Source organism: Sceloporus undulatus, chromosome 2 (assembly GCF_019175285.1).
Source record: "Sceloporus undulatus isolate JIND9_A2432 ecotype Alabama chromosome 2, SceUnd_v1.1, whole genome shotgun sequence".
Taxonomy (NCBI): domain Eukaryota; kingdom Metazoa; phylum Chordata; class Lepidosauria; order Squamata; family Phrynosomatidae; genus Sceloporus; species Sceloporus undulatus.
Genome location: NC_056523.1, coordinates 319664587 through 319690711, shown reverse-complemented (window position 1 = coordinate 319690711; position 26125 = coordinate 319664587). Strand labels below are relative to the sequence as shown.

Below are 26125 nucleotides of genomic sequence, written 5' to 3'. Positions count from 1 at the left end.
ACTGCCAGATTTCACTTCTTACACATTATGTAGGCATAAGTCTTCTTGAGAAAAAGAAGCAGTTTTGTGGGTCTTTACAAAAGAAACCGGATCTAAAGCCTCTCAAACTCTCTGAAACAACTGCTTCCCAGTTTCATATCTTCTCTTTCTGGGCAAGATGTTGGAAAATATGGTGATTCTGGAAGAAATCGATGCTTTAAGTTCATCCCTGCTTGGATTCAGATGTAACTTCAGGACTGAAATGGGCTTGCTCGCCTTAGCAGACGACTTGTACTAAGAAGTGAACTGTAAGACATACAGTCCTCCTGTTTCTGCATTCAATACAACTAACCATGGCAACTTTTTGTTACAAATGTCTAAAATAAGTTAAGGTGGGACACAGTGTTCTCTTTAGAGCAGGGGTAGGCAACCTTTTTGAGCCGGGGGCTGGGTTGCTGTCCCTCAGACAACTGGGGGGCCGAACTCAAAATGGCGCCCGGAGCGGCATGGAAGCTGCAGCGGGGGCGGCAATCGGCGGCAGGACCGGACTGTGTCCGGTCCCAAGGCCTCGCCGGGCCGGATCTGGCCCACAGGCCGTAGGTTGCCGACCCCTGCTTTAGAGATACCAGTCCTTCCCAGAGGATTGGTAACAGAAGGTACTGGTCCCTGCTTGAGGGTACTTCTGGACTGGTTTCTTTTTGAAGAACTCCTGGTGACAACAGCAGCCATGAGATGCTTTTTTAAAAATCAGCTTTGTCTCGTTTGGCAATTTGTGTGAAGGCTACGTTTGACTACTCTGCCAGTGTCTCATATGCTGAAGATCAACTGTCTATATCAGCTTCCTTCACTTGTTATCACCCACACATTACTGTACTGTCATATCTTATCATTCATGCTAATATCTGTAGCTTTGGGAGGGCATGGACCTAAAAAGCACCTTGGCAGTTACTTCATAAATAAATCCTCAGTTACACACAAGGTATGAAAGCCAGCATGGTGCAATGGTTTGAGTGTTGGATGAGGTTGCTGCCACATTGCAGAATTAATGCAGTTGGATGCCACTTTAACTGTCATGGCTCCATCCTATGGTATCCTGGGATCTGTAGTTTGTTGTAGAATCAGAGCACTCTGAAAAAGAAAGCTAAATATCTCACAAAACTACAAATCTCAGAATTCTATAGCATTGAGCCATTGTAGTTAAAGTAGTGTCAAGCTGCATTAATTCTTCAGTGTAGAAGCAACTTAGGACTCTGGAAGACCAGGGTTTGAATCCTTACTCACACATGGAAACTGACCAGGTGACCTTGGGCAAGTCACACTCTTTCAGCCTCAGAGGAAGGCAAAGGCAAGCTTCCTCTGAAGAAATCTTGCTAAGAAAGAATGTCCTAAAATAGTTTAATCTTAGGGTACCCAAAATTCAGAAGTAACTTGAAGGCACACAATTTTAAATGTGAGAGTAAGCTTTCTAGAACAAGTGAGTATGAGTGGCAAAGGCTTGAAGAAGCTTTTACATATATTTTTTTTCTTTTATGTCTCCTCCTCTTCCATCATGCCTTCCTTTCCAATACACAGTCAGATACACAGAGAGATAGATGCCACTCATGGAGCTAGAATCAATTAAAAAAGCTCCTCTTGGAGCTGAATCAACTAGAAACATATTCAATCTCTTAAAAATTGATTTGAGGTGTCTGCATCTACAATTCAGTAGTGTATGAAATAACATTTGTTATTACTGGAACAAGTGACAAGTTGTCTCTGCAAAGATGGAGGCTTTGGGAAGATAAATAGCTGAAATTATTCTTTTATTTCACTGCCATGTCAAATCAAAGATGACTAAGCACTGAACAGAAATGATGCCCATTTATATTAGTTAGACCTGATGATAAATTGCAACACACATACATACTGAATTGTCTGTGTATTAGAGGTCAGAGGCCAAGGAAAGCTTTAAAACTTTAAAAATAATAATAAATTAGGCAACTGTACACAGATACCTTTAAATAGAATTTTTCGTCTTAATGGAAAAACCTGTTTGTCTGCTACATTTGGATTTATTTATTTCACACATGCACACATATGACCCCATCTTTGGTGAGGTCCTTCTTGATTGCACAGCTATGTAGATATAATGTATGTAAATCACTTGGTGCTACTGGCAATGTTGCTTGGGGAATATTGGGAACTGTAGCCCAAAACCTAAGCTCTATTCTTGACACATTTTGGCAAGATGGGGAAACAAGAACTAAATTTAATTTTTAGTAATTTTTTTTGGGGGGGGGGGGGGAAATTTGCTACTGAGGGGTAGTGCCAAAGGCAAAAGCATGGGATGAAAAATACCAGTATATTTTAGATTAAAGCTGGTTAGTACTTGGATGGGAGACCACCAATGAATGCCAGGTGCTGTAGGCTATATTTCAGAGGAAGGAACTGGCATAGCCACCTCTGAGGATTCATTGTATTAAATAAAACCTATAAAATTCATAGGGTCACCATTAAGTTGACAGGTGATGTGAAGGCGCATGCACACATACAAACACACCCACCCACCAGCAATTAAAACAAAACAAAACAAAAAGCAGTGTTAACCATTTTAGGATGGAGAGAAGATCTCCATCAAAGCCAAGAAACCATCAAATAGCAGTTATCACAGGAAAAGAGGCTTGACATCTGGAAATTGAGAGTGGGCCAGATTCAACACAAATGTCTCAGGTTCCCTACCCTTGCATTATATATGCGTGTACCTAAGATATTTCAGACATATTCTTGAAAATATAAAGTGTGAGGATCTTCTCAGATTCTAGATGGGAGACTTCCTGGGAACCCAAAGCTAAGTTAAATAAATATGACCAACATACAGACTATTGTTTTTGTTGTTGTGTGCCTTCAAGCCATTTCTGATGTATGGTGACCCTAAGGCAAACCTATCATGGGGGTTTCTTGGCAAGGTGTGTTCAGAGGGGATTTGCCTTTGCCTTCCTCTGAGTCTGAGAGAGTGTGACTTGCCCAGGGTCACCCTTCCATGGCCAAGCAGGATTTTCAGAGTTGTAGTCCAACACTCAAAGCACTACATCATGCTGGCTCACGTGTGTTATAGGCCACATACTCAGAAACAGGCCAAAATTGTCTAGGTGTTGTGTGTTTGCCTCTGTGTGTGTGCAGGTTTGGTGGCAAACTTGTTTTTATAGATAATAACATAAAACTGTTCCTATAGCAGGCACAATAAAAATGTATTTCTGTATTCTACTAGAAGAACAGCTAATCAATAAAAGGTGGGCAGGTGAGAGGTCCAGAATCAGCACCCAAAATCCTCAGGAAGTTGTTCTGGCTCCTGCAAGACCTCCCAATGCTTTTCCGCATTTTCCTAGACTTTAATTTCCCATACTGCCCCTTGTGTAGCATCAAGTCAGAACATTGTGGGAAATTAAAATGACCATGCCAAGCCACTGATAACTGCCTCCTCCTGTTGCTAAGTTAAGTCCACCAAAGCCCAATAACACCAGAGGGAGACTCCAGAGGGCATCTTGCCTGGAGCCTGCCCTGATGCACTGCAGCACAACTAGATTTCATCAAAAGGCTAAGTTCTACCTCCAATGACTTGGACAAGGAGGAAGGCTTTTAAAAATCTCACTACAAACAGATGCAGTGAGATTTCTAAAAGTGTTCATCCCTGATGAAATCTAGTTGAACTGCAGTGAATCAGTGCAAGCTCCAGATCAGCTCATCTCTGAAGGAATTTCAGTACTACCATCCAACTACAGTACTGCTTGTCAATGGCCATTGATTATCTCTGCCTACATTTTTTGCATTAGAGTTCATGAACACATCAAATGCTGTTTTGTGACCTGGATAGGACAAAGACTTTTTATCACAACATGTGCACTGATCTGCTTATCATTGCTGCGCTACCAGTGTTGTGTTACCACCCAGCTAAGGGCCACTGCTATGATAATGATCAATGCTTGCACATTTCAGTTCTTCCACTGACCTAAACACTGTCTGCTAACGAATATAATATTCCACACATTTGATGAAGTGGGCTATAGTACACAAAAATTATACCAAATAAAATGTGCAAGTGTTTATGATGCCGTTTGATTCTTTTGTTCTTCCTGTGACAAAATAACTTGGTGATCCCTGGGAAAATTAACTCTATAGAATATCCAACATCAACGACTGTCAACCTAATTGTTCTAGCAACACTCTGTTTCTTGTTGTGCAAAAAAACATCCATTAGTTTTGCCACTGATGAGAGCCCATTGGATTAGCCCATCTTTTGATGTAGTGGGCTGTAGTCCACAAAATTATACGCAAAATTATATACAAAAATAAAACGTGCAAGTGTTGGTAGCAGTCACTACTCATGGAGCAGACTGGACCTGAGATCAGAAGTACTACAAGGCAATCTAGTTTGGATGTTTTTCAATTAAACCCATTTTACAGTTCCACATGAGCGAGAGGGAAAGCGGGATAAAAAAGCCAAAGGAGAAGAAAAAAGAAGTAAAAGTGATTGACCTGGCAACTTGCTTTAGACCCTGATAGGCCAAACCGAGCTCTCCATCTTCATTCAGATACCCCCAGTCCTCAGTCTTGCTAGAAAGAAAGGACAGAGGAAAAGGAAACAAAAGTAGACAGGAAAGAACAAGAAAAGAAGAGTCAGATATGAGAAATGGGAAGAGTAAGGAGGCCTTTGTTGCATTCAGGTGGACAAGCACACAAGCCCAGGGGACACACCTCCTTCCATTAGAAAACTAGGAGCAGGATTTGATGTCTTTTGAATTATTTTCTATAGCCTGTAATTGCTCTGGGAGCAATGCTCCAATTGGATTTTCCTAAGCAGGGCCTAACTGGTTTCAAGAAATTATGCTGGGAAAAGACAAGAGGGTGGACTTTTTGTGACGTGTCTTTTTAGATTGTAAGCCTGAGGGCAGGGAACTGTCTAATTAAAAGATTGAATGTACAGCGCTGTGTAAATTTACAGCGCTTTATAAATAAAGGTTAATAATAATAATAATAATAATAATAATAATAATAATAATAATAATGGATTGTTGCAATGGAGTGCAGAGTGCTAGTCCAGCAATGCCTAAATGGACCCGCATCCACGCTTGTTGGGCCCTAGACATTTAAGGAGGGCATATGAGCCCTACAAAGGAGAGCATACCCTTCAATCCTCTCAGCTATATCTTCCCCAAGTGTGGCTGGCTAGCTTGATTCCTAAAGGCTGTGAGTTGACAAAGAAACACTTGGTTAAATAGGCTGGGGACCTTTGACTTTCTAGAACTCAACTGTCACACAGTGAAGACAGCAGAGCCCATGCTAAGGGATAATAAGAACTGCAGTACATGCTTAGAAGTACATTGAACTTTGTAAACACAACCATTTTACAGGGTATCTTTCCTTATGGTTCCTCACATTATTTAAAAAAAATGTCAGGGTAGTTGAAAAGTTAGCCCTGTGAATCCTGGTAAAAAAGGGTGGAAATGCTTTAGTGAAGAAATAAATTTGATGGTGGAGAGAGTGGAGTAGTGGTTTGAGCATTGGCTCAAGACTCAAGACTAGGGTTCATATTCCGGCTCAGCCATGTAAACCCACTGGGTGACCTTGGGCAAGTCACACTCTTTCACCCTCACAGTATGGCAATGGCACACTTCCTCTGAAGAAATGTGCCATGAAAACCCCATGTTCTCCTTAGAGTAGCCATAACTCAGAAATGACTTGGAGGCACACAACAATAACAACAAAAATTTGGTGATGATGGGGTGTCTCCTGAATCAACAAAGGAGATCATACCCTGCAATTGTGCCAATTTGGCATGGGAAATCCTAATTAATCCCCTGCCATCCCACTGTTTCAGATGCTTTTAAAATGCCCAAGTTTCTCTCTCTTCCTTTGTCCTCATCTTATTCCAACTGCTGCAAACAGCATTGAAATTGCAGAAATAGTGTGCACTCAACTAACTCAACTGTGGGGGAGGGGAGAGGAAGCAGATTATGGTTCTTCCCAATAGGATCAGGAAAAAGCAAACTACTGCAGCCTTTCTTAGCTTATCTGTTCTTCCATGTTAATTAGTTTTACCATCTTAACCAGACTCTGATGTTGCTTGGTCATATGTGTCCTGGTTTTCTCCTGTGAAATGTTGAAGAGTATGGAAGAGATTAGCAGCCTTACAGTCTGCAGAGGAAAAGCAGCTTGGGACAGCCCTAGGCATACATTTCTTCTCTCCTCTCCTCTCCAAGAAGTTGCTACCTTGGAAAATAATTAAATTAATTCTCATAGAATCTCATTTCCAATCCAAACCAAAGCTCGCTGTAAAGCTTGGGAAAGTCACCTTTTGGATTACAAAACTCAGAATCTGCAGCCAGCATGTCTGGGATGGCTGCTGAAGTCTGGGAATTGCAGTCCAAGTAACTTTTCCAAGCTCTTATCAGGCAAGTTAACTGTTCAGAGGGTGAGGAAATATTTTGCTTTTGAGATGTTTTTGATTTCAACTCTCACAGGTCCCAGATACCATGACCTAATGGTAAAGGTTTATGGAAGCTGAAGTCCAAAACATTTTTTGGTCCAAAGGTTTTCCACACTACCTGGCTTAAGACAACTAAAAGTAGAAAAGGTGATGAGAATTGCAGAGCACTATTAAACAGAGGCTAATTACAGTCAAATATATGACCATATAAATGAATATCCATCCAACTTGCTTGTGGTAATCTTGTAAATGTTCCATTTTACCTTTCCCTAGCTGTTCCCTTCTCTCTCTAAAGTTTCTTTTCTGGTGTTTGACTAGATAAATGGATGGGAGGATATTCATGGGAGCAACATAACATCTCGCTCTCCCTTTTTAAATTTTGGGAAACATGTAATCAAAGAAGAATTCGAGCAGAGAATTAAGATACAAATTTAGCAGCCAATGTTGGTGATCAGATGCCAAGAAAAGAAGATGTGTATATCTTAGGTCATTTCACCATTCTAAAACTACTGGTTTGTCACGGACGTTTTTTAAAAATTCTTTTGCAGCCACAAAAGAAATGGGTTGGCAGTACTTCCATTAAATGTCTCTAACCTCGCTTAATACATGCTTTATGTGAGTCACTCTCATAATATCCTTCCACCACTCCAGAAGCCAAATTCCCCTATGACTTTGGTATTAGGGCTGTTTCATAAATCATTCAATAATGTGGGCAGAGCTAGGGAACTCTCAAGGCTTGATACTATTATTTTATTCATTTACAGTCCACTTTTCTCCCCAATACTGGGATTCAAGGCAGTTTATATGCTTTTGCTATTACCCCAGCTGCCCCCCTTCCTATAGCTGGAGGACCTAAAGATGTTAGTGCATGTGCTGATAACCTCAAGGCTGGACTTGTGCAATGTGCTGTACATTAGGTTACTTCTGTACCAAGTTTGGAAACTTCAGTTAGTTCAGAACATGGCAGCCAGATTGGTTACTGGGACATCCAGGATACACCAATATTATACCAATATTAAAATCACTCCACTGTCTGCCAATTAGTTTCAGGTACAAAAGGTACAAAGCATTGGTTATTACCTTTAAAGCTCTACATCAGCCATGGCAAACCCATGGCACGTGTGCCCTCTCTGGCATGCAGAGCCCTCTCTGTGGGTACACCTTCTGACCCAGGCTCTACCACCTCTTGGGCTTTGCTAAGCCACCATCACCTCTTCCTCTTTTGCTCCCAGTCTTGGGGTGCCTCATTCATGGAGGAGAGGGAGCATTTTCTGAAGGAGAAGTGCTGGGAGCTGGAAGTTGTCGAGGGCACTGGGCCACGTTGCATGGCTTCTGGGAGCCTCCCGCCAGAGCCCTGAAGGCAGCCAAAGAAAGGCACTGCCTCACTGGAGAGGGAGAAGGGTCACCAGTTCCTCCGCCACTGATGAATGCAGCCACAGCACCTGACCTTGGAGGAGTAAGAGGAGGGAAGCCAAGCCCTGGTGACAAAGTGCTTCCTGCTGCTCCACTCCTGGATGATGGTTTTTTTTTGCCTAACGGTGGGTTATTTCCCCCTTTCAACAGGGGCAGGGGATCTGAAGGGAGTTTGCCATGGTCCTCCTCTGAGGCTGAGAGAGTGTGGCTTGCCTATTTATTATCTATTTACCTCAATGGACTGGTCCTCTGTGCAGAAGAAATTTGTTCAGGGGGAATTTTTGCCATTGCTATCATTGAGTGTGACTTGTCCTGGAAGTCCCACCCCCTAGAATCGCCCCCCTCCAGCACCAGGTCATACCTGGTGCAGGAATGCCACTGAGTTTGGGCACTCAATCTCTAAAAGGTTCACCATCATTGTTCTACATGGTTTGGATCTAGGTTACCTACAGAATCTCCTCCTCCCATATAATCCGCCCATACATTCAGGTCTTCTGGCAGACATTTACTGCCATGGCTACATCCTATTTGTAGTGCTGTGAGGCACTCGAGTTCTCTAGCAGAGAATTCTAAATGCCTCTCCCTGAACTGCAAATCCCAGGATTTTCACCGGATGTTGCCATAGCAGCTAAAGTGGAATCACAATATTATAAATGGGTGGTGTGAAAAGGCCCCAGGAGTGGAAGCAAGAGAATGGCAGACAGTGGGAAGGAACTGAGAAGCAGGAAATGTTATGCCTGCCTTTAGCAAGTTTCCTCCCCCTTCCCTGCAGAGATCTCTTTCATTCTTTAGAATAAATTCATATAACCAATTTGATATGTAGAAGAAGCAAGAAGAGTAGTTTTGTGTTACAGCCCAATACTGATGACACCCAAATATGCTTCTCTATGTCCCCAACTGCTACAGTGACTAAGGATGACTTATCCCCTCTGAATCCCTGCCTTGAGTCAGTAATGGGCTGGATGAGGAAAAACAAACTCAAGCTGAATCCAGAGAAAACGGAGGTACTTGCCATAGGTTCCTTAGATCTGGGGAGGGAAATTTGTCCACCACTCCTTGATGGGGTCACACTTCCCCTGAAGGATGAAGTTCGCAGTTTGGGAGTACTTCTGCATCCGTCTCTACGTTTGTCATCTCAAGTGGATGCGACGGCCAGAAGTGCTTGGTACCAACTTCGGTTGATACGCCAACTGTGACCCTACCTCAACCGAAAGGATCTGGAAGCTGTAGTGCACGGTCTGGTAATCTCTCGTCTCGACTTCTGCAATGTGCTCTACATGAGGCTACCCTTGTATCAAGTTCGGAAGCTTCAACTAGTGTAAAACATGGCAGCCAGGTTGGTTACTAGCTCTTCGAGACTTGACCATATAACACCCATTTTGAAAGATCTACACTGGCTCCCAATTAGCTTCCGGGCACAATAAAAGGTGTTGGTCATTACCTTTAAAGCCCTACATGGCTTGGGTCCGGGTTACTCACTGCATCTCCCTATACAATCCACCCCGCACTCTTAGAACAAGTGGGAAGAATTTGTTGGAGATACCATCATCCAAACATGTTTCTACTTCCCTAAAGGCATTTAGCGTAGCTTCCCCCAGACTTTGGAAAGGACTCCCAGAGGAGACCCGCCTTGTTACATCTTTAGAAATCTTTAAGGCGGTAAAGACAGAGCTCTCCCGACGCGCTTATCCTCCTGACCTCCTATGAAGATCACTAGTATGGAACGAGACCAGCTGACCCCTTGATTGATCGATGTTACTGTTTTTAGATTCTTATATTTTTATTTTTTTACTGTGGTTTTAATGGTACTGTAATAAATGGTTACAGGGAGATACCCTTTCATTTCACCAGTCTTGTTTGTAATCTGGATACACATCGAAGAAGTCACAGAAGTGCTTTGTATGGCTATTTTATCTAGTTCTCAATGTACTCTTCTGTTCATGCAAATTGGTCCCAAAATCTTTAAAAGAAGTTGAAAAGTTTTATATTTTTTTCTGCACAAAATCTGAAAGAGCTATTTAAATGTTTTTAGTTCCTTTCCCCTTCATTTCTAGAAAATTTGCCAGATGCCACTGAAAGACCTCCAAGGTGTTCCCACCCCATGAGATCTAGAAACATATATTTATGAATAAAGGAAACCAGGATTCTGATATAAATTGCCAAATTACAAAATCCCCAAAATCAGATTCTGCACTTGTGTGATAACCCCACAACCAAGAATAATATACACTGAACAGTTTATAACATGATGTGGTTTTATAATTGTTTTGCCACTGTTTGCTACTTGCTCCAGGGGGTGTTTTCCTATATTACTTGCAAATGAACTCAAAACCAAAGTCTTAATTCCATTTGATCTGACCATTCATGGTAAATAAACAAAGACAGGCTTACCGGTTTGTCTGACATACTCCATGATAGGCTTCTATTGCATCTTCTGGATCCACATGTTTGTCACTGTTCGGCCAGCTGGTTTGCATGTTGATGTTTGACTCCTTTAAAAAAAACCAACCATTAAATGTTTTGTCTCATAAATTATTTCTATTTCTTTGTGCTCTAGATCACTCATGCATCACATTGCACTGACCTGCAAAAGCAGTTACAATCACAATTGCATTTGCCATAAGGTAAATTCAATGATTGAAAACAGACAGGGGGGAAAAACAAAACAGGCAGGGCACAGTGGGATGCAGCCTAAAGAAAAGTTAAGAGGAGATATGAAATTCTACAACAGAAACCTATTGCAATGATAAGCTGGTTTAACTCTAATTGGAATTGCAGTTTAGTGAGAAAAGTGAGAACTCCCTGTTAGAGATCCCTCCATTTCCTCCTCCAGAACTACTATTCCTAGAGTTCCATGGAAAGAGGTTAAACCAGCTTAAAGCCTGTGAGTGCAGACATGTTCTGTGAGAGCAACAAAAGCAACATGATAGCATATGAAGACTGGACACTGGTGGCACAGCTATGCTAGAAGCTAGAAGGGTTGAAACTGATGTGGAGAAACTCATATTTTTCATAATGAACCCGAGACAGGGTAGGGGACTGGTTGGGGGATATCAGATACATCAGCCCAAATCTTTTTATTCTTCAATCTGTTTTTGCATCAGTTCAGTGCAGGTGGAAATGAAATCTGGAGCAATGTGGCTCCTACAGCTCTCTTTGTTATCCTACTTCTAGAAACTCCTCAGAGTTTCAAACCCAAAGGTCACTATAATACTGCCTCAAATTGGAGAACTTGTGGCTCTAGAAAATAACCTAGAATCTAAATCATCATATTTCTGAGAATGCCAGCTTTCTAGAGAGAGGGGACAATCTCTCCGCTCTCATTTAAAGCTTTAGACAATATTCAGTGAAGGCACTTTGGAGGAAGGTGATTCTTGTAACCATAGAGTAGATCCCATTCTAGGGACCACACCAAGGTCCATATCTTTACCTTAAATTGTCCCAAGCCATATTGGTAATGTGTCCATTCTCTATTCAGAAGGGAAGAGCACCACTGACTGGGTGAGAAGGTGGTAACCAAATTCCTCAAGAAAAGATGGAAGCTAGGTTTTACTTATACTAATGACTAACACCTAATCTACCTTTGTGAAAAATCAGTTGAGCCTCAAACATCAATCCCTTAATCATGCTTCCTGTGGTAAGCCACTAAAGGATAAATTTTGAAGCAATTGTTTTTTGTGGGTTTTCCAGGCTCTGTGGCCATCTTCTAGAAGAATTTATTCCTGACATTTCGCCAGCATCTGTGGTTGGCATCTTCAGAGAATGCTTGCTTGCAAAGGAGTTGCAACCTTGCCCTAACCTTGCCCTTAGATCTCTGTGTCCATCAGCTGGTCTTCCTGTGTAACTTATCTAAATCTGCCATCTTCCTTAATCTGCCTGCCAAGTCACCAAATATGCTGTTTCTCCAAATGTTTGCTCCAGCCCCCTTTGGCTGGACTACACAGGTTAGAGTATTGCCACTAGGACCAGACAATGCCACCTCAATGAAGGAGGGTTCCACTGCAAGACCAGATATCCTGCAGGAAAACACCTCACCCAGGGAGCCCAAAGATGTTGGTAAGTATGTGTGTTTGTGGCTAGATACATGCAAACTAATTAACCCTGTGATCATCTGAGAAATCAAGTGCACAAAAGGCAATGCGCTTAAGCAAACACAAGGAGGGACAACTCCTGACTGGCAACATGAGTTACCCATTTCATAGCACTGCTTGCAATGAAGAACCACACATATGGCCAACATCAGAGCCAGAAATAGTGGAAGCAACCAGGATAACTATAAAAATCACATCTCGCTGCTTGGAAGCTGCTAATGGACCAGCTCCATGGACCAGCTCCCAGTTTCTAGTTCTAGCAACCTCACGGAATACTCTTGTTGTGTTTCAGCCCTTGGCTCTCTGTCTCTTCATAATGCCCCTAGCAACATGGGAGAGAGGATCTGTTTCTCAGTACTCTGGCTAGATGCCTAGCTTTGGACTCGACCAATCTCACTGGACTGGTAGCAAAGCAGGAACTGGGAAGGCCAGGAATGGATATGACCTTAGACTCAGGCTAGAACTTTCTATACAATGTTCTACCCCAGTCTTAGTCTCAGTGGAACTAACAGTATCAACTCTCCATAATGTCCTTGCTGCATATAGCATCTGACCAATACCTTGCATTAATGCATAGTTTTTAAACTTAAGGTATACCAACCAGTTTAGCAGCTGTAAACATATTCCTTCTTCATCAGCTGAAGCTGAACTGAGTTTGTATTTGTAAGGCAGGTGATACAGCCAGCTGGACCGATATTTTTTGTGCCAAACAATTAAACGATGACAAAATTTGCAAGAACGATTGTGCACATTGGACTTGCAGAGTTTGACTTTCACAGCTTACAAATTTAAAAACACTGTTCATTTTTTTAAAAGTTTATTTCAAAACAACCCACTTGGCAATTTTGATTTGGGACTGGCTGTAAACCAGATAGGAAATCTTGGGTTCTAATGCTAAATACGGCTCTTGGCCTAATTTTAAAAAGCCCTCTGCTAGTAATCAGGTCCAACTTCTCTACAATAGTGATCCACAAACCAGTTTGCCCAACCATACAGAAACAGTAGCAGATGAGAACATGATGAAAAGAACACACAAACACATGGACAGGTTGGAGGATTTCTTCTTTTCTTTTTTCCATTACCATATTTCTGCCTGCATCTTTTTGCTGAGCTGCCGTTATAATCTGTGTCCTTAGAATAAGCACCTCTTCCTTCCGTACTTCCAGTTCTTCATTAGCTGACTTGAGCTGATTCAGGAGGAGGCTGTAACTGTCGTGGACATCATTGGAAGAGTTGTTCTGTGCCACCCGATCCACTATAGCCTTCCTCAGCTCATTAAGGTCATTTTTCAGTTTCTTGTTCTCTGATTCTAACTCTTGCCTCTATTAAAAATGATATTTGAAAAGTGATCCCAGCTCAGTACATTTTTACATATGTCCCTCTATATTGTTGTTGCACTGCATCTCCCATCAGCCCTAGTCAGCTTTGCCAATGATAAAACCTGGGTTGGTGTTGCAGTCTGAATCACTGGGAGGGGAGAGCACCATATTAAAACAAATCTAGATTTTAACAATAGCTCAGAAATATAGAAAGGCATCCAAACCACTGAGAAGAGAAAGTTTTGTTCACTGAACAGAGTGAACCTTCTTGGTGGGTGCTAGTGAATTCCCTTTCATAGGAGGCTCGGCTGGCCCCCTTTCTGCTCATCTTTTACTGGCAAGTAGAGACCTTTAATTTAAGCAGGTATTTGATGGTTATGTGGTGGCAGGAAGTCCTTTAAGGGTCTCTATGTGTGTGAGATGTATTTCTATCTTGAATATATGTTTTATATGCTTTTACACCTTTCCAAAGTAATAGAATTTTAATATAATATCCTGCTTAATTATGTTTTAACTTTTCCATCATCAGTTTTTCATTTAACTGTATATACTCGACTACAGTGGTGCCTCGGGTTACGAAATTAATTCGTAACGCGGCCGCTTTCGTAACCCGAAAAGCCTTCGTAAGCCGAATTGCCATAGGCGCTAATGGGGAAAAGCCGCGATTCCGTGCGAAAAAGCCGAAAAAAGCACCAAAAGTTTTTTCGTAACCCGAAAAAACATTCGTAACCCGGAACAATGATTCCCTATGGGATTTTTTCGTATCCCGAAAATTTCGTAACCTGGGTATTTCGTATCCCGAGGTACCACTGTATTGTATTTTTATCGATGTAATCCTGCCTCGATCTGTAGGGAGAGGCGGGAAATATAAATAAAAATTGTTATTTATTATTATAAGTTGACCTCACATAGGAGGGCAGGTTTTGGGGCCAAAATTATGGATTTTGATACGACCCATAGATAAGTCGAGGGTAAAACTTAGGGACATGTAACAAAGGATGTAAAGGATGATGAAAAGGGAAATGATGTCAAAGAACTTGTAAAATTCTAGTAGGCATAACTGTTTGTGCTCCTCCTAAACACTGGATGGATGAGAGAGTAGAGGGGATCCATGCTTCTTTTTAGTGCTCCCAGGATGGGTTCTTTTTACCACTCTATTCAGAGAAAGAGGATGGCTCATTTTATACAAGAGTTAAAGTGCAATACTTACAGTAAATTGTGGAAAAGTCAACCCAGGTTTTTTGGGTCATTTTTTGAATAAAATTTTTATACTTATACATGGGGTATATACAGTATCTTGTTTTAGCCTTGTTGAATGCTGCCCTGGGTGCCACGATGGGAGATAAGTGGAATTAACTAACTTGCTTATGGCTAAACAAACCCAGTTTTGCCTGACTTCTGAAGCTATACAGGGAGACCACCTGGGAATATCAGGTGCAGCAGAATTAGATTTGTTTGTTTGTTGTTGTGTGCCTTCAAGTCGTTTCCAACTTATGGCAACCCTAAGGCAAACCTATTGTGGAGTTGTTGTTGTTTTTTGTTTTTTTTTTGGTCAATATTTCTTCAGAGGAGGTATGCTATCATCTTTCCCTTAGGCTGAGAGAGTTTGACTTGCCTAAGGATGGGCAGTGGGTTCCATGGCTGAGCTGGGAATTGAACGCTGTTCTCCAGAGTTGTAGTCCAACACTCAAATCACTGTGCCACGCTGGCTCAGCCCCCCCCCCAAAGCCAAAACATCTAACCAACTAAATAGATAAACAAAAATGAAAATCGTAAAACTCTAGAATATTGGGGAGAGATGCCAGTAGTATGGCAGCCATCTTCTTCAAGGTGCCCCATACAGCCAGCACCATTGAAGAGAAAGCAAGTGGTCTGTGATACTTCAGAAAACAGGGTCACCAATGAGAGAGGGTCTCTAGATGCGTTAGAAACAACGTAACAGGAGACGTTGTGTCCCTCACAGTAATTGTCCCAGGTTTTGGGGGAAAATCCAGAAGCAAGATGACTTCAGTGGGGCCTCTCTCTAAGTGGGCTCACATCCTCCTTTCCCCCACTGCCTGTTTATTTAGGTATCTTTCACACTACAGGGCATTTTGAAATCACTTTAATTACCATGACTGCATCCTAAGGAATCCTGGGATTTGTAGTTTGGTAAGTCACTAGCAGAGAATTCTAAAGCACTCACAAAACCAGGTATCTCAGGATACCATCAGTTGGAGCTGTGAAAGATAAAGTGGTATCAAAGTGCTATAAATTTATAGTGTGAAAGAGGCTTCACACTCTTCCTCATTGATCCAACCTGTGCTACTTCTCAGAGCACAAGACAAGTGAAGGAAGCCTCTTGTCACTGTTCACAAAGTACATGTGAACATGTCGTAGTATCAAGTATCAGCATCAGGAGCAATTTGGCATAGTACTGGAGATCATGCAGGAATGTGGGCCTTTACTGGTGCCCAGTGATGCCTACCATCCTTGCTGCCAATGGACTTTCAGATATCCCTGACCATTCCAACCATTCAGGTAAAAACTGGTGTTTCAAAGTGGTACTTTCAACTCACCAAAAGCCAGCCCTTTTGTTGGAGAACTTTTTGTTGGACTCCTGTAGGAGTCTAAGAAACAGGCAGTTCTAACAATGGTCACCTGAACATCCAAGTTGGGGAATATCATGTTTATAACTATTAAGGATGATTCTGTAGCAAGATGACAAACTCACTCAGTAAACAAATGCCTTGTTTTATAGTCAAATTAAACTCAGGGAGAAAGAAAGCTGAATAGCCGCCCCATAACTTATGTAAAGGGAGGAAATCAGGTTGTAAAGAGTTAATGTTTATTTTTGTATGCTTTGGTCATATAGATTTCTGGATGCTGATATCAGCAAATACTCTTTCAGGTTATTAGCACCTGACACTTGGGGTAGAAATATATATATATATATATATATCCTTAGCCTAGCAATTGATTTTACCTTCAGACTGTTGTATGCTAGATCTGTATCACGGTCCAAATCCATTTCGTTCTTCATTTCAATTACCTGGATGGAATAAGAAGACAGAACGAGAGAGATTTGATTTGACAACAGGCTACTACAGCTGGGTTTCTCATTGCTTCTGGGGTCACCTTACAAAATCTGTTGTTTGTTGGAGAACAGCTGGGCCATAAAAGGAAGGGCTGGGGGAGCAAAGGGTCTTTAGCAAACATCAAACTGATGGGAGGTAAGATAAACAATGTGTCTGATACAACTGGGGCACAAGCAGAGGAAATCCATTTTCTCTCCCTAGCATTTGTACTATTTTATCGGCAACCTATTTGCACACTTTGGCCTGTTACAGACTGCCAAAATAAAGCTGCTTCGGGTCTCTTTGGAGGTTTGCTGTTTAAATGATGCATGCATCCTAAGAATCCGGAAGCTGCACCAAAGCTGCACTCCAGTGCTTAGGAATGGAGTGTGGCTTTGGCGCGATCTCCGGACTCTTAGGACCCATGCATCATTTAAATAGCATATCTCCAAAGAGACCTGAAGCAGCTTTATTTTGGCAGTCTGTAACAGGCCTTTGTTTTTCCATATGTAGATGATGTTGGAGGGGGCATAATAGATCACCATAGACAGCAGAGATGGTTGAGCTTTCAGAAAAATAATTGAGAGGGACAAAGTGATCCTCTGCTTCTCCCCCAAATTAAGACAGCCTGAGGGGAGAGGACACCCAACACGAAACAACACAACACATCCAGCTCAAGCTGTCTAAAGAATGGCATCAGCACTAAAGTTAAATTTTGTTATGTGTCTTCATATCAGTTCTGAATGATGGTGGCCTTGGGTCCATCTACGCTCTAGAAATAATGCAATCTGATACCACTTTAAATGATGTAGCTCCATGGAATCCTGGGATTGTAATTTTACAAGGTCTTCAGCTTTCTCTGCCAGAGTGCTGGTGCCTCACAAAACTACAAATCCCAAGATTCTGTAGGATGGGGTCATGGCAGTTCAGGTGGTGTCAAAGTGTATTATTTGCACAGTATAGATGGACCCCTATTATAGGGTTTTCTTGGCAAGATTTATTCTGAGGACATTTGCCATTTTGTTTTCCTCTAAGGCTGAGAAAGAGCAACTTGCTCAATGTCACTCAGTGGTTGACTCACTGGGAAGCAGGGATTTCAACCCTGGCAACCCAGACTCCTAGTTAATCACCCAGACTCCTATACCATACTTGCTCCAAAGGTAAACTATTAGTATCTGTAGACCAGGGGTTCCCAGATTGTGAAACGCTGCTGTAGAACATGTATCATCTGTAGAGCATGCAGCAAATTCCAGCAGCCCTAACCAACATAGCCAATGGTGAGGAACATTTACAGCTGCAGTCCAACAATGTCTGGTGGGTTGATGGATTCCTATCTCTGTCACAGAAGCCTGAAGAGACAAAATATGGCTGAACATATAGTCCCCTTCCAAGCAAAGGGAAAATCTGACTGGCTAAAGTCCTCTTTCAAGGGGATGGGGCATACAAGAATGCCAATGTGAAAGGCCCACCCACATTTCTGCCAAATATGTGGCTGTTTCATGCAAAGCAGTTCAACCCATACATTCAATGAATATGTGATGCATGTTGTCAAAGTACGTCAAATATTACACAGTAGTATTAAATGGGTCAGTAGTATTAAATGGCTCACCAGGACATGGCTAATCTAAAGAACTGTTTTCTCGTCATAAACTGATGCACCTACCAAGATTAATTTCACAGGTTCTTCTCCAAATATCTCTCACCCTCAGAAGTCAGAAAAAAGGGATTTTGTGGTGTGTGTGAGCTCAGGAAAGTTACTTGTCAGCCACATTTTTCAGAATCACCCAACTAGCATGGTCACTGGTGAAGTTTGTGGGGATTCTAGGAGCTGTAGTATAATAAGTGCCTTTCTCCCAGCTCCGGCAGTGAGCAAATTAGGGAATTCTTTTCTGTGCCTTTAAAGAGGCACCAGGCAAATCCTAACTTTGTTTTCTTAGGCATTTAAATAGCTTCCTGTAATGTGTGACACCTTTTAATTGCCTGATCTGTTGTTTTTATTGGGGTTGTTTTCTCTTAGCTGCTTTAAAAACTCTTTTATCCTGGCCTCTGTGTTTTCACATTTCACAGTGTTTAATTGTTTTGTTGCAAACTGCCTTGAAAGTATCATAAAAAACAGGATAAAAAAATATACTGCAAATGAATACTGGTCTCTGAAGAACACTATGCACCCATTTACTCTGAGGAGTCCATTCTGTGAACTATAGAAGGAGATCCTGCAGATGCAAAGGGACTTCCACGGGGGTGTAGGAAATACTATATAATTATAGTTTAAAATTATACATTGAAGCTGCATCCACACTGCAGAAATAATCCAGGTTGACACCACTTTAACTGCTATGGCTCAGTGGTATGGAATTCTGCAAATTGTAGTTTGTTGTGGCACCAGAGTTCTTCGACACAGAAAGCTAAATGTCTCACAAAACTGCAGTTCCCAGAGGTCCATAGTATTGGATAATGGCAGTTAGAGTGGTGTCAACCTAGATTATTTCTGTAGTATGGATGCATCCTTAGCGACTCAACATTTGAGTTCTTGTGTGCGAAAGCACTTGCTGTTTTGTCAATTTCAACACCTATTATGAACATAATCCTTACAGTTTTGATGCTATTTCTCTCAGGACCATTTCTCCCGTCCATATTTTGCTCCCTCATCGGTCCTCTTTCCCCTTAATCCAGTTTGTTGTGTGAAACCATGCAGTTTTGTTTATGTGTGCCCATGGCACCACCATTATTTTGGTTGCAGCATCCATGAAAGCATGCTGCCTAAGGCAGACAACTGAATTAAATGGGAGAAGGGTTGCCATAATGAAAACTGGACCGTACTCCTGCAGCTTTAACAGCTGTGCAGAAGAGAGAATTTCAGCATGTGCTGCTTGTTACCAAGTTGCATTGTGAACAATATCTACTGAAATTCACTTCTCTACATTAGAGGCACAAGAGCCCTCTCTAGTTTTCAATCTGGCAACCTTAAAAGGGACTGTAGGTGTAGATGAACCTACACTGACAATCCCCTTGCTTACAAAGGTGGTGGTGGGGAAGGAGGATCCATGGCAACATGGACATTGGCACTGGAGTAATGTGCATGTTTATAAAGGTATGTTCTTTTGTATTATGGTTCACTGAATGTGTGGATTTCATTTAGGAAATACGAGAGCTGGACTGGCATACCAAGAATGATGGACCAGAATCAGAGAAACTCCAGTTCAAATCCTCTCAAGTCAGGGTTCAATGACTTCTGGCCTTTGAGTTGCTGAACTGCAACTCCAGCATCCTTCATCACTGGCTATGCTATCTAGGAATGATGGGACATGCAACAACCACTAGAAGGCCATAGTTGCTTTTGCTGTTCAAGTCATTAAGCTCACTGGGTGACCATGGGCAGATTATTACCACTTTTCAGCCTACTCTACCTCATAAAGACACTTTGAGAATAAAAGGATGGGTGTTAAATCATGTGGACTGGAGCAGGGAATGTGTGGGCCATGTGCAGCCCATGCTTTTGGGTCACTTCATTTTTTTTGAGGGGGGGGGAATGGTCTCTCTCTGGCCTAAAATTGCCCAGAGAGGGTTGAAAACATGACCCTAGAAAGTGGTGCAAATACTTTGTTTTCAAGATTTTTACAAGCCCTCCAAGGTCTCCTGGGAAGCCTATGTGGCCCTCTAACTCTTAACACTTGCCCATCCCAAATGGAAACCAAGTAGAGCTTCACTTGAATGAGAAATGCAGGAAATACAATTTGGCAAATTTGCCTTTTATGCATTCTCATGCTTGCATGGTCACATAATAGTGGAGTATGAGTAAAAGCTGTGTATAGTGGAACCAGAGCTAGCATGGTGCTATGTTTTGAGAAATGGACTATGCCTCTGGATACCAGGGTTTGAGTCCCTGCTGGGTCATGGAAACCCACTGGATGACTTTGAGAAAATCACATTCTCTCTGCAAAGGCAAACCCCCTCTGAACAAATCTTGCCAAGAAAACCACATAATAGGTTCGCCTTAGGGCCACCATAAGTGGGGATTGATTCAAAGGCACACAACAATAGCAATGGTGGAACTACATCCATATGGTCCAGATGATGCTGTTGGACTCCTAGCCAGCATGGGGCTAATGGCTAGGGACAAGAGGTGATGGAGTCCAACAAGCTTGGTCCTGTTGATATCCTGCATTAATGCAGGTAAAGAACATATACTGTTTTTCTTTCTGCTTTCTGGTTTGACTTGCTGTTTTTGTTTTTATAAAAATTAATAAAAATTAATTGCAAAGAGAAATAGATGTGTAATTCTACATGGACCCTAGTTGTGATGAGCATTCTTTTAAATAAATTATCCTTTTTGTCCCAGAAAATCCCAAACAAGCCGAATGTGCTCTTTTACATGACAAGCAGAATATATAAAAAGGGAAACTCCTTCTCTCTCAAATGGACTTACTGGTCACTGAACAAGAAACTGACAAACTGGTGGGTAGAAGTAGAATAGAAATGCCAAGATTCATAAAACATCACCTAGGCAATTGCCTAGATAAACACTCTAAAAGTAACTTCTTTGTGCTGGTTAAAAGTTACGACCTTTTTAGTCTCAGGTGGAAAGGCATAACACTTTCCAGGCCCCTTACCTCTGCTGAAGTAAAGTTATATTCCCTCAATAAATATTTCTAGCAATTTGTTATTTTACAGGCCACCACTATAGAGATAACTTAGTAGCCTTGAACAGAACCTTTTAAATGGAGATGTGAGAGGCTGAACCTGCAATCCTTTGTATGCAAAACATGTGCTCTACCACTGAGCTGTAGCCCTCACAAGAAGTACAGAAGCACAGCAGAATGAAGAAGACAAAATGAAAGCTTAGCACTATTACAAACAACCATTTTACCCATCTGTGGGAAACTTGCCAGGAGCAGAACAAGCCGCCACTTCTCGTGCTAGCCCATCTTTCCTTCTAAGGATAAATTGTTGAGTTCAAATACTACTACTTTCAGTTTAAGAAAGTTGAACCTTTCTTAAAACTGGAGATACCAAGAATTGAACCTGTGAACTTCCCAAGTTCTACATTTAGCAGGACAAAACTGTCTATCATCATTCAGCTGAAGTTGCTGAGGCCTTATGTTTTGGCAGAGCCTGGAAAAACTGTGTTTGGTGGACTACAATTCCATACCCTCCAGCACTTCACAGATAAAAACTGAGACATGTGTGGCCAAGCAACATCAAAGTGTGGTCAAGACAGCAAAAGTTACTAAGCAGGGAGAAGCTGCAATTTGCTTTTGCCTGAATCTACAGGGAAAGTCAAGGTTCTGCCTGTCCATTCCTCGCCCCCATGTGACTTGAGTTCAAAGTACTTTGCACCTTTGAACTCAGTTTGAAGTGACTGAAGTAGGCTGAGGACTATGTGGGAAACAGAGAGGAGGAGAAAGAAACTATGACATTTTAAAATCAGCTGGAAAGGTGGGACAACAGAAGATAAATCAGGACTTTTCCTGCCAAATTGGGACAGTTGGAGGGTACACAAATCCCAGAATCCCCAGTCAGAATGTCCACTGGATGTACTGGCTGAAGGATTTTAGGCATTTCCATCATTGTCCCACCAGAAAAGCAGGGTATTTCTTTTCATTAACAAACGTGTCAGCATCAAACCCTATTGTACTTAAATGAAAATGCTTGGATGTCCTTTTCCATGCTGCTTTTTCACTACCTGGCTTCAAAATATCTGGATTACGTTCAAGACACAAATTTCCTATCTGCCTGGGAAATCGAATCAATTCGATTTTGCATTCATGACAGCTCAGGAACAAAGTCACTGCCTGGCCAATTAACCCTACCATGAGATGCATCATTCCAACACTGATTGTGCATTCCAGTGATTGCAGTGCCTATCCTTAGGCAGAAGCTGGCAGCAAGAGAATAAAGCAACAGAATTACACACAGCTTTCTAACTAAGCATAGGATGACCAAGATGTGTCTATCTCAGTTTGCAGACTTTCTGAATGGGGAAAAACACAAAAATTGGTGAATTCATTAGACTTGGGTCAGGGGTGAATGAAGTCTTGCCCTGGGGCCTCATGTGGCCCTCAGGGCATTTTTTTTGTGGCTTACTGAGCTGGAAGGTGGAATCTATCAAGTATTTCTCATAAAGAACAAAATTCGAATAGACTACCAGAGCAAAACATATTGCAAATCTGCTTTGATAGTTATCTTTGAGTTGATCTATTTTAAATCTGTCTCATGAAAAAGCAGTTGTAGGACTAAGCTATTTCACCCTGTAGAATGAGTGTCTTTTAAAATTTATTTTTAATAGATTTTTCCTTACATACAGAAAACTGATATAGCAGAGAAAAGAGTAGGCCTCTTCACAAACTAGAAGTCTGTTGGCAAATAAATTCTGTTAGGAGAAACATTCAAAGAAGTGATCCTTCACTTTGAATATTGTACCATGAAATTCATATGGGCCTCAAATTTTGGGTTTTCATTGAAAAGCATCACTGCACAAAATTAGAGCAGGAAGTTGATGCAAGTGGCATGGTGATGGCAGAGTTATCACTGTGCACTTCAATTCTCCACCTCTTTTTTGACAAAAGTTACAAGGAAATAAACTAGGAGTATTGGTCTTCTCACAAACTACATACCTATGGCCTCCGGACACTCTGGACTGAAAGCAATTTGCTCATCGGCCTGATTTCACAAGTCTCTTTAGTGGTGCTGATGTCAGTGTGTGTGTGTGTGTGAGAGAGAGAGAGAGAGAGAGAAGCTACTCAGGGGTTTAGTTTGAACTTTAAAAGAGTTATCCAAAGCCTTGAATGCATTTTGTTAATGGAGTTTAGTATCTTTGAGAGTTCCTTTTGAAGTCTGGATTATAACCCATAATGGATTTACCACTCCATTGATGTTGGAGGCACCACTAGGTCCCCTGCTAGAAATCAGTCCCCACCTTTGGCATGAATGATCTGTTCCTCCCTTTCCCTACAGCCAGCTAGATAAGGAAGAAGCTGTGGAAATAGTGAGCATAAGAAAAAAAGGTTTTGGAAAGATAAAAGGTGTATCTCTGTTGTTTTTGGTTCTGTGTGTGGAATTAGCTCTGGCCTCCAATCACCTTTCGGGCCCCACTGTTTCACTACATGTTACATGGGGTGTCATTAGTAATGTGTGGCAGCAACACAGGTGATGCAATGTCTATTTCAATGCCTCATCAGTGCGATTATGTGACTTACTGGACAAAAACAATACTTAGTAAAGTTGAAGGCAGTAGGAAAAAAGAAGACCACATCAAGACCAATGGATCTCTTCCAGCAGGCATTCCCAAATTGACCTCCTCAGAATGTTCACTCTCCAGTTGGGAATTACTGTTTTTAATGCTATTTTAAGGTGGGAGGGAGATAGGGAATTGGATTTTATATGCTTTGCTATGTTTTTACTTGTGGTTTGTTGTGTTCTATTTTTATTGTTTTTATGTTTGTTGTTACCCACCTTGATCCAATACAGGGAGAGGTGGGATACAAATAAATATCATCATCACCATCATCATCATCATCATCATCATCAGGGAATCAATCAAGGAAGCTACAGCCCTGAATCTGCAAGACTTGAGCAGGAGTTTTAATAAAAGGTTTCTTGGAGAGCTCTCATTCATACATCTACAGTATGTTGACTTGAAGGCACATAACAACAAACCACAATAAATCAATTTCTGAATCCACAATGTATCTTTTAAAATTTTAATGGCAATGCCAGCTATAGATATGTAATCAACAGGGATAGCAGCAATATACCACTTTGTACCTGAGTTTTTTTGCTATCGTTCTCTTTCTTCTCCAACTGACTTTGCAGTTTCTTTCTTTCCTGTTCCAACTCTCGCACCCGCTTCTGAAGCTTTAAGAAGAGGGCCATGTCCATGGCTGCCTTCTCCAAACCAACTTCCTGTGGTGGAAGAGTTAAAAGAAGAGATGAGTCTGAACAGTTACCTTAAAGCATAGGAGAAAGCTACAAGCCGCCTTGAAAACATGCAGAACATAAGATGGCACAGAGAACCACTCTACAACACCTACATGCTTTCAACTGTTGAAAGGGAACTTGGAGCATGGCTGGTTAAAAACTCTTCCTAAATGGAGAATCTAAGAATCATTTATTACCACCCCCATGCACACACTCTAAAGTGGAAAGAGAATGCAGATTTTGCAGAGAATGTTTCCAGTATGTGGTGCATGAAACAGTACTCACTTCCACAATGCCTTTGGCATACCATGCCCAAAAGGTGTTTGGGGGTATCAGTGTCTTTAAAAAAAAAAACCATTCACACTGCATGCATAAACTCTTTAATGTGTGTGTTTGGGTGGTTTAAGAAGCTTAGCGTATTTTCTTGGGACAACAGAAACAGAATCCAACCAAAGAAAGTCAGTATTTCAAAAATCCATCTTTATCTTTCTTGTTCTCAAGACCAGGAACTAGCAACCTTAACCCCATCCCTAACAGAGGAAGAAACTGAAACAATGAGTAGTAAAGTGATTAAAGACCAGAAAGACCACAATAGAAGAAGGAATGGCCAAACCATACCTCCACTTTGCTCTATTGCCTGTACCTCTAATCTCAGTCTCTATATCACGATTCACTTTCTTTTTCACTCTAATAACCACTTGCTGAGTCCTTAAATCATAACAAAAATACTACAGTGAGGTCTTCTAAGACTGGCCATGGAGGCTGAACAAACTGTATCTTGTTTAAGAAGCTGAAAATGTCCGTTTTATTCTTGGTGCTCATAACTTAAATCCGACACATTCTCACAACACATTCTTACAAGTCCTACAAAGAATGAAGAAAAAGTTAGATTTTTCTTTCTGTTGTTAACCAATATGCTACATAGACCAATACGTTAACATCTTTTCCTTTGTATTTTAAAATGCTGGCTGGAGTTTACATTTGCATGTAAGCACGGGGCAACTTTCTGAAAGCACAACTGGATTAAAACCAGTCCTTGAGAGCTTGCTTCCCTTCTAAAAGGAGAGTCTGTTATGTATAAATGTACTACAAACCACTTTTAATCATCATTACTTAATGCTCTCTATGTACAGGGCTAAATGATTACTAAAAGCATGCATTTAAAAATTAATCCTCTCTAATTGGCTAAACAAACTAAACAGTACAATTTTCTCAGTGCAAGCCTAAGGTTTTGATATTTGCTTCTCCTAATAAATTAATCGGTATTGGTTTCCAATAGTAGAACAAAGATGTATTAGTTCCATTTTCGAAGCATGTCTCTACTCAATCTACTTCATTTAGACTACTTAGAGAACAAACCATGACACCAAAGGCAGTTTGTTGGCTGGGATCCTTCTCACACCAATGCCTGCTCCAATTCCCTTTCCATACCTCCACTTGTTGTATTGCATCCTCTGTATCTCCAATCTCAGACGTAGAAATTGATGGGTAATTGGAGTCTGATTCCAGACTGCTTTGGTTGGATGGGTTTCTTCTGTGTCCTGGGGTTTGCTGTCCAAAGAGAGAGACCACATTAAAGTTGCTGAGTATTAAGAGAGACCCAGGCCAGTTGTGACATAATGCAGATTGCTTGCTAGGAACAATTCCTAGGGGTGCATATACACAGAAAAACAATGGTTTTGTTGGAGTGGGTCATCCATCAAGGCTGTCCAACTACTTTATTTATTTATTTATTTATTTATGGTATTTATACCCCTCCCTTCAGCCCTAAAGGCTATCAGAGCAGCTTACAATTATTATTTTAATTAGACGGTTAATTGGACTACTTAAGAGTAGTTTGAATTAAATTTAATGTTCATTTTTTGGTATATTTTTAGCTATACTTTT

General features: G+C 41.3%; 1 protein-coding gene across 5 annotated transcripts in view; it reads right to left on the bottom strand.

The window, feature by feature from the left end:
- Positions 1-26125, bottom strand: part of MYO5B (myosin VB) — a 391629-nt gene that overhangs the window by 26892 nt on the left and 338612 nt on the right. For 3 of the 5 annotated variants that reach the window (XM_042448811.1, XM_042448815.1, XM_042448814.1), the window contains 6 exons: positions 25670-25789; positions 24086-24223; positions 16231-16296; positions 13029-13268; positions 10247-10347; positions 4492-4569 (listed from right to left, as the gene is read on the bottom strand). In XM_042448811.1, coding sequence (XP_042304745.1) covers positions 4492-4569; positions 10247-10347; positions 13029-13268; positions 16231-16296; positions 24086-24223; positions 25670-25789 — 743 coding nt within the window. The remainder of the gene's footprint in view (positions 1-4491; positions 4570-10246; positions 10348-13028; positions 13269-16230; positions 16297-24085; positions 24224-25669; positions 25790-26125) is intronic. The other 2 variants (XM_042448812.1, XM_042448813.1) reach the window with 2 other exon arrangements.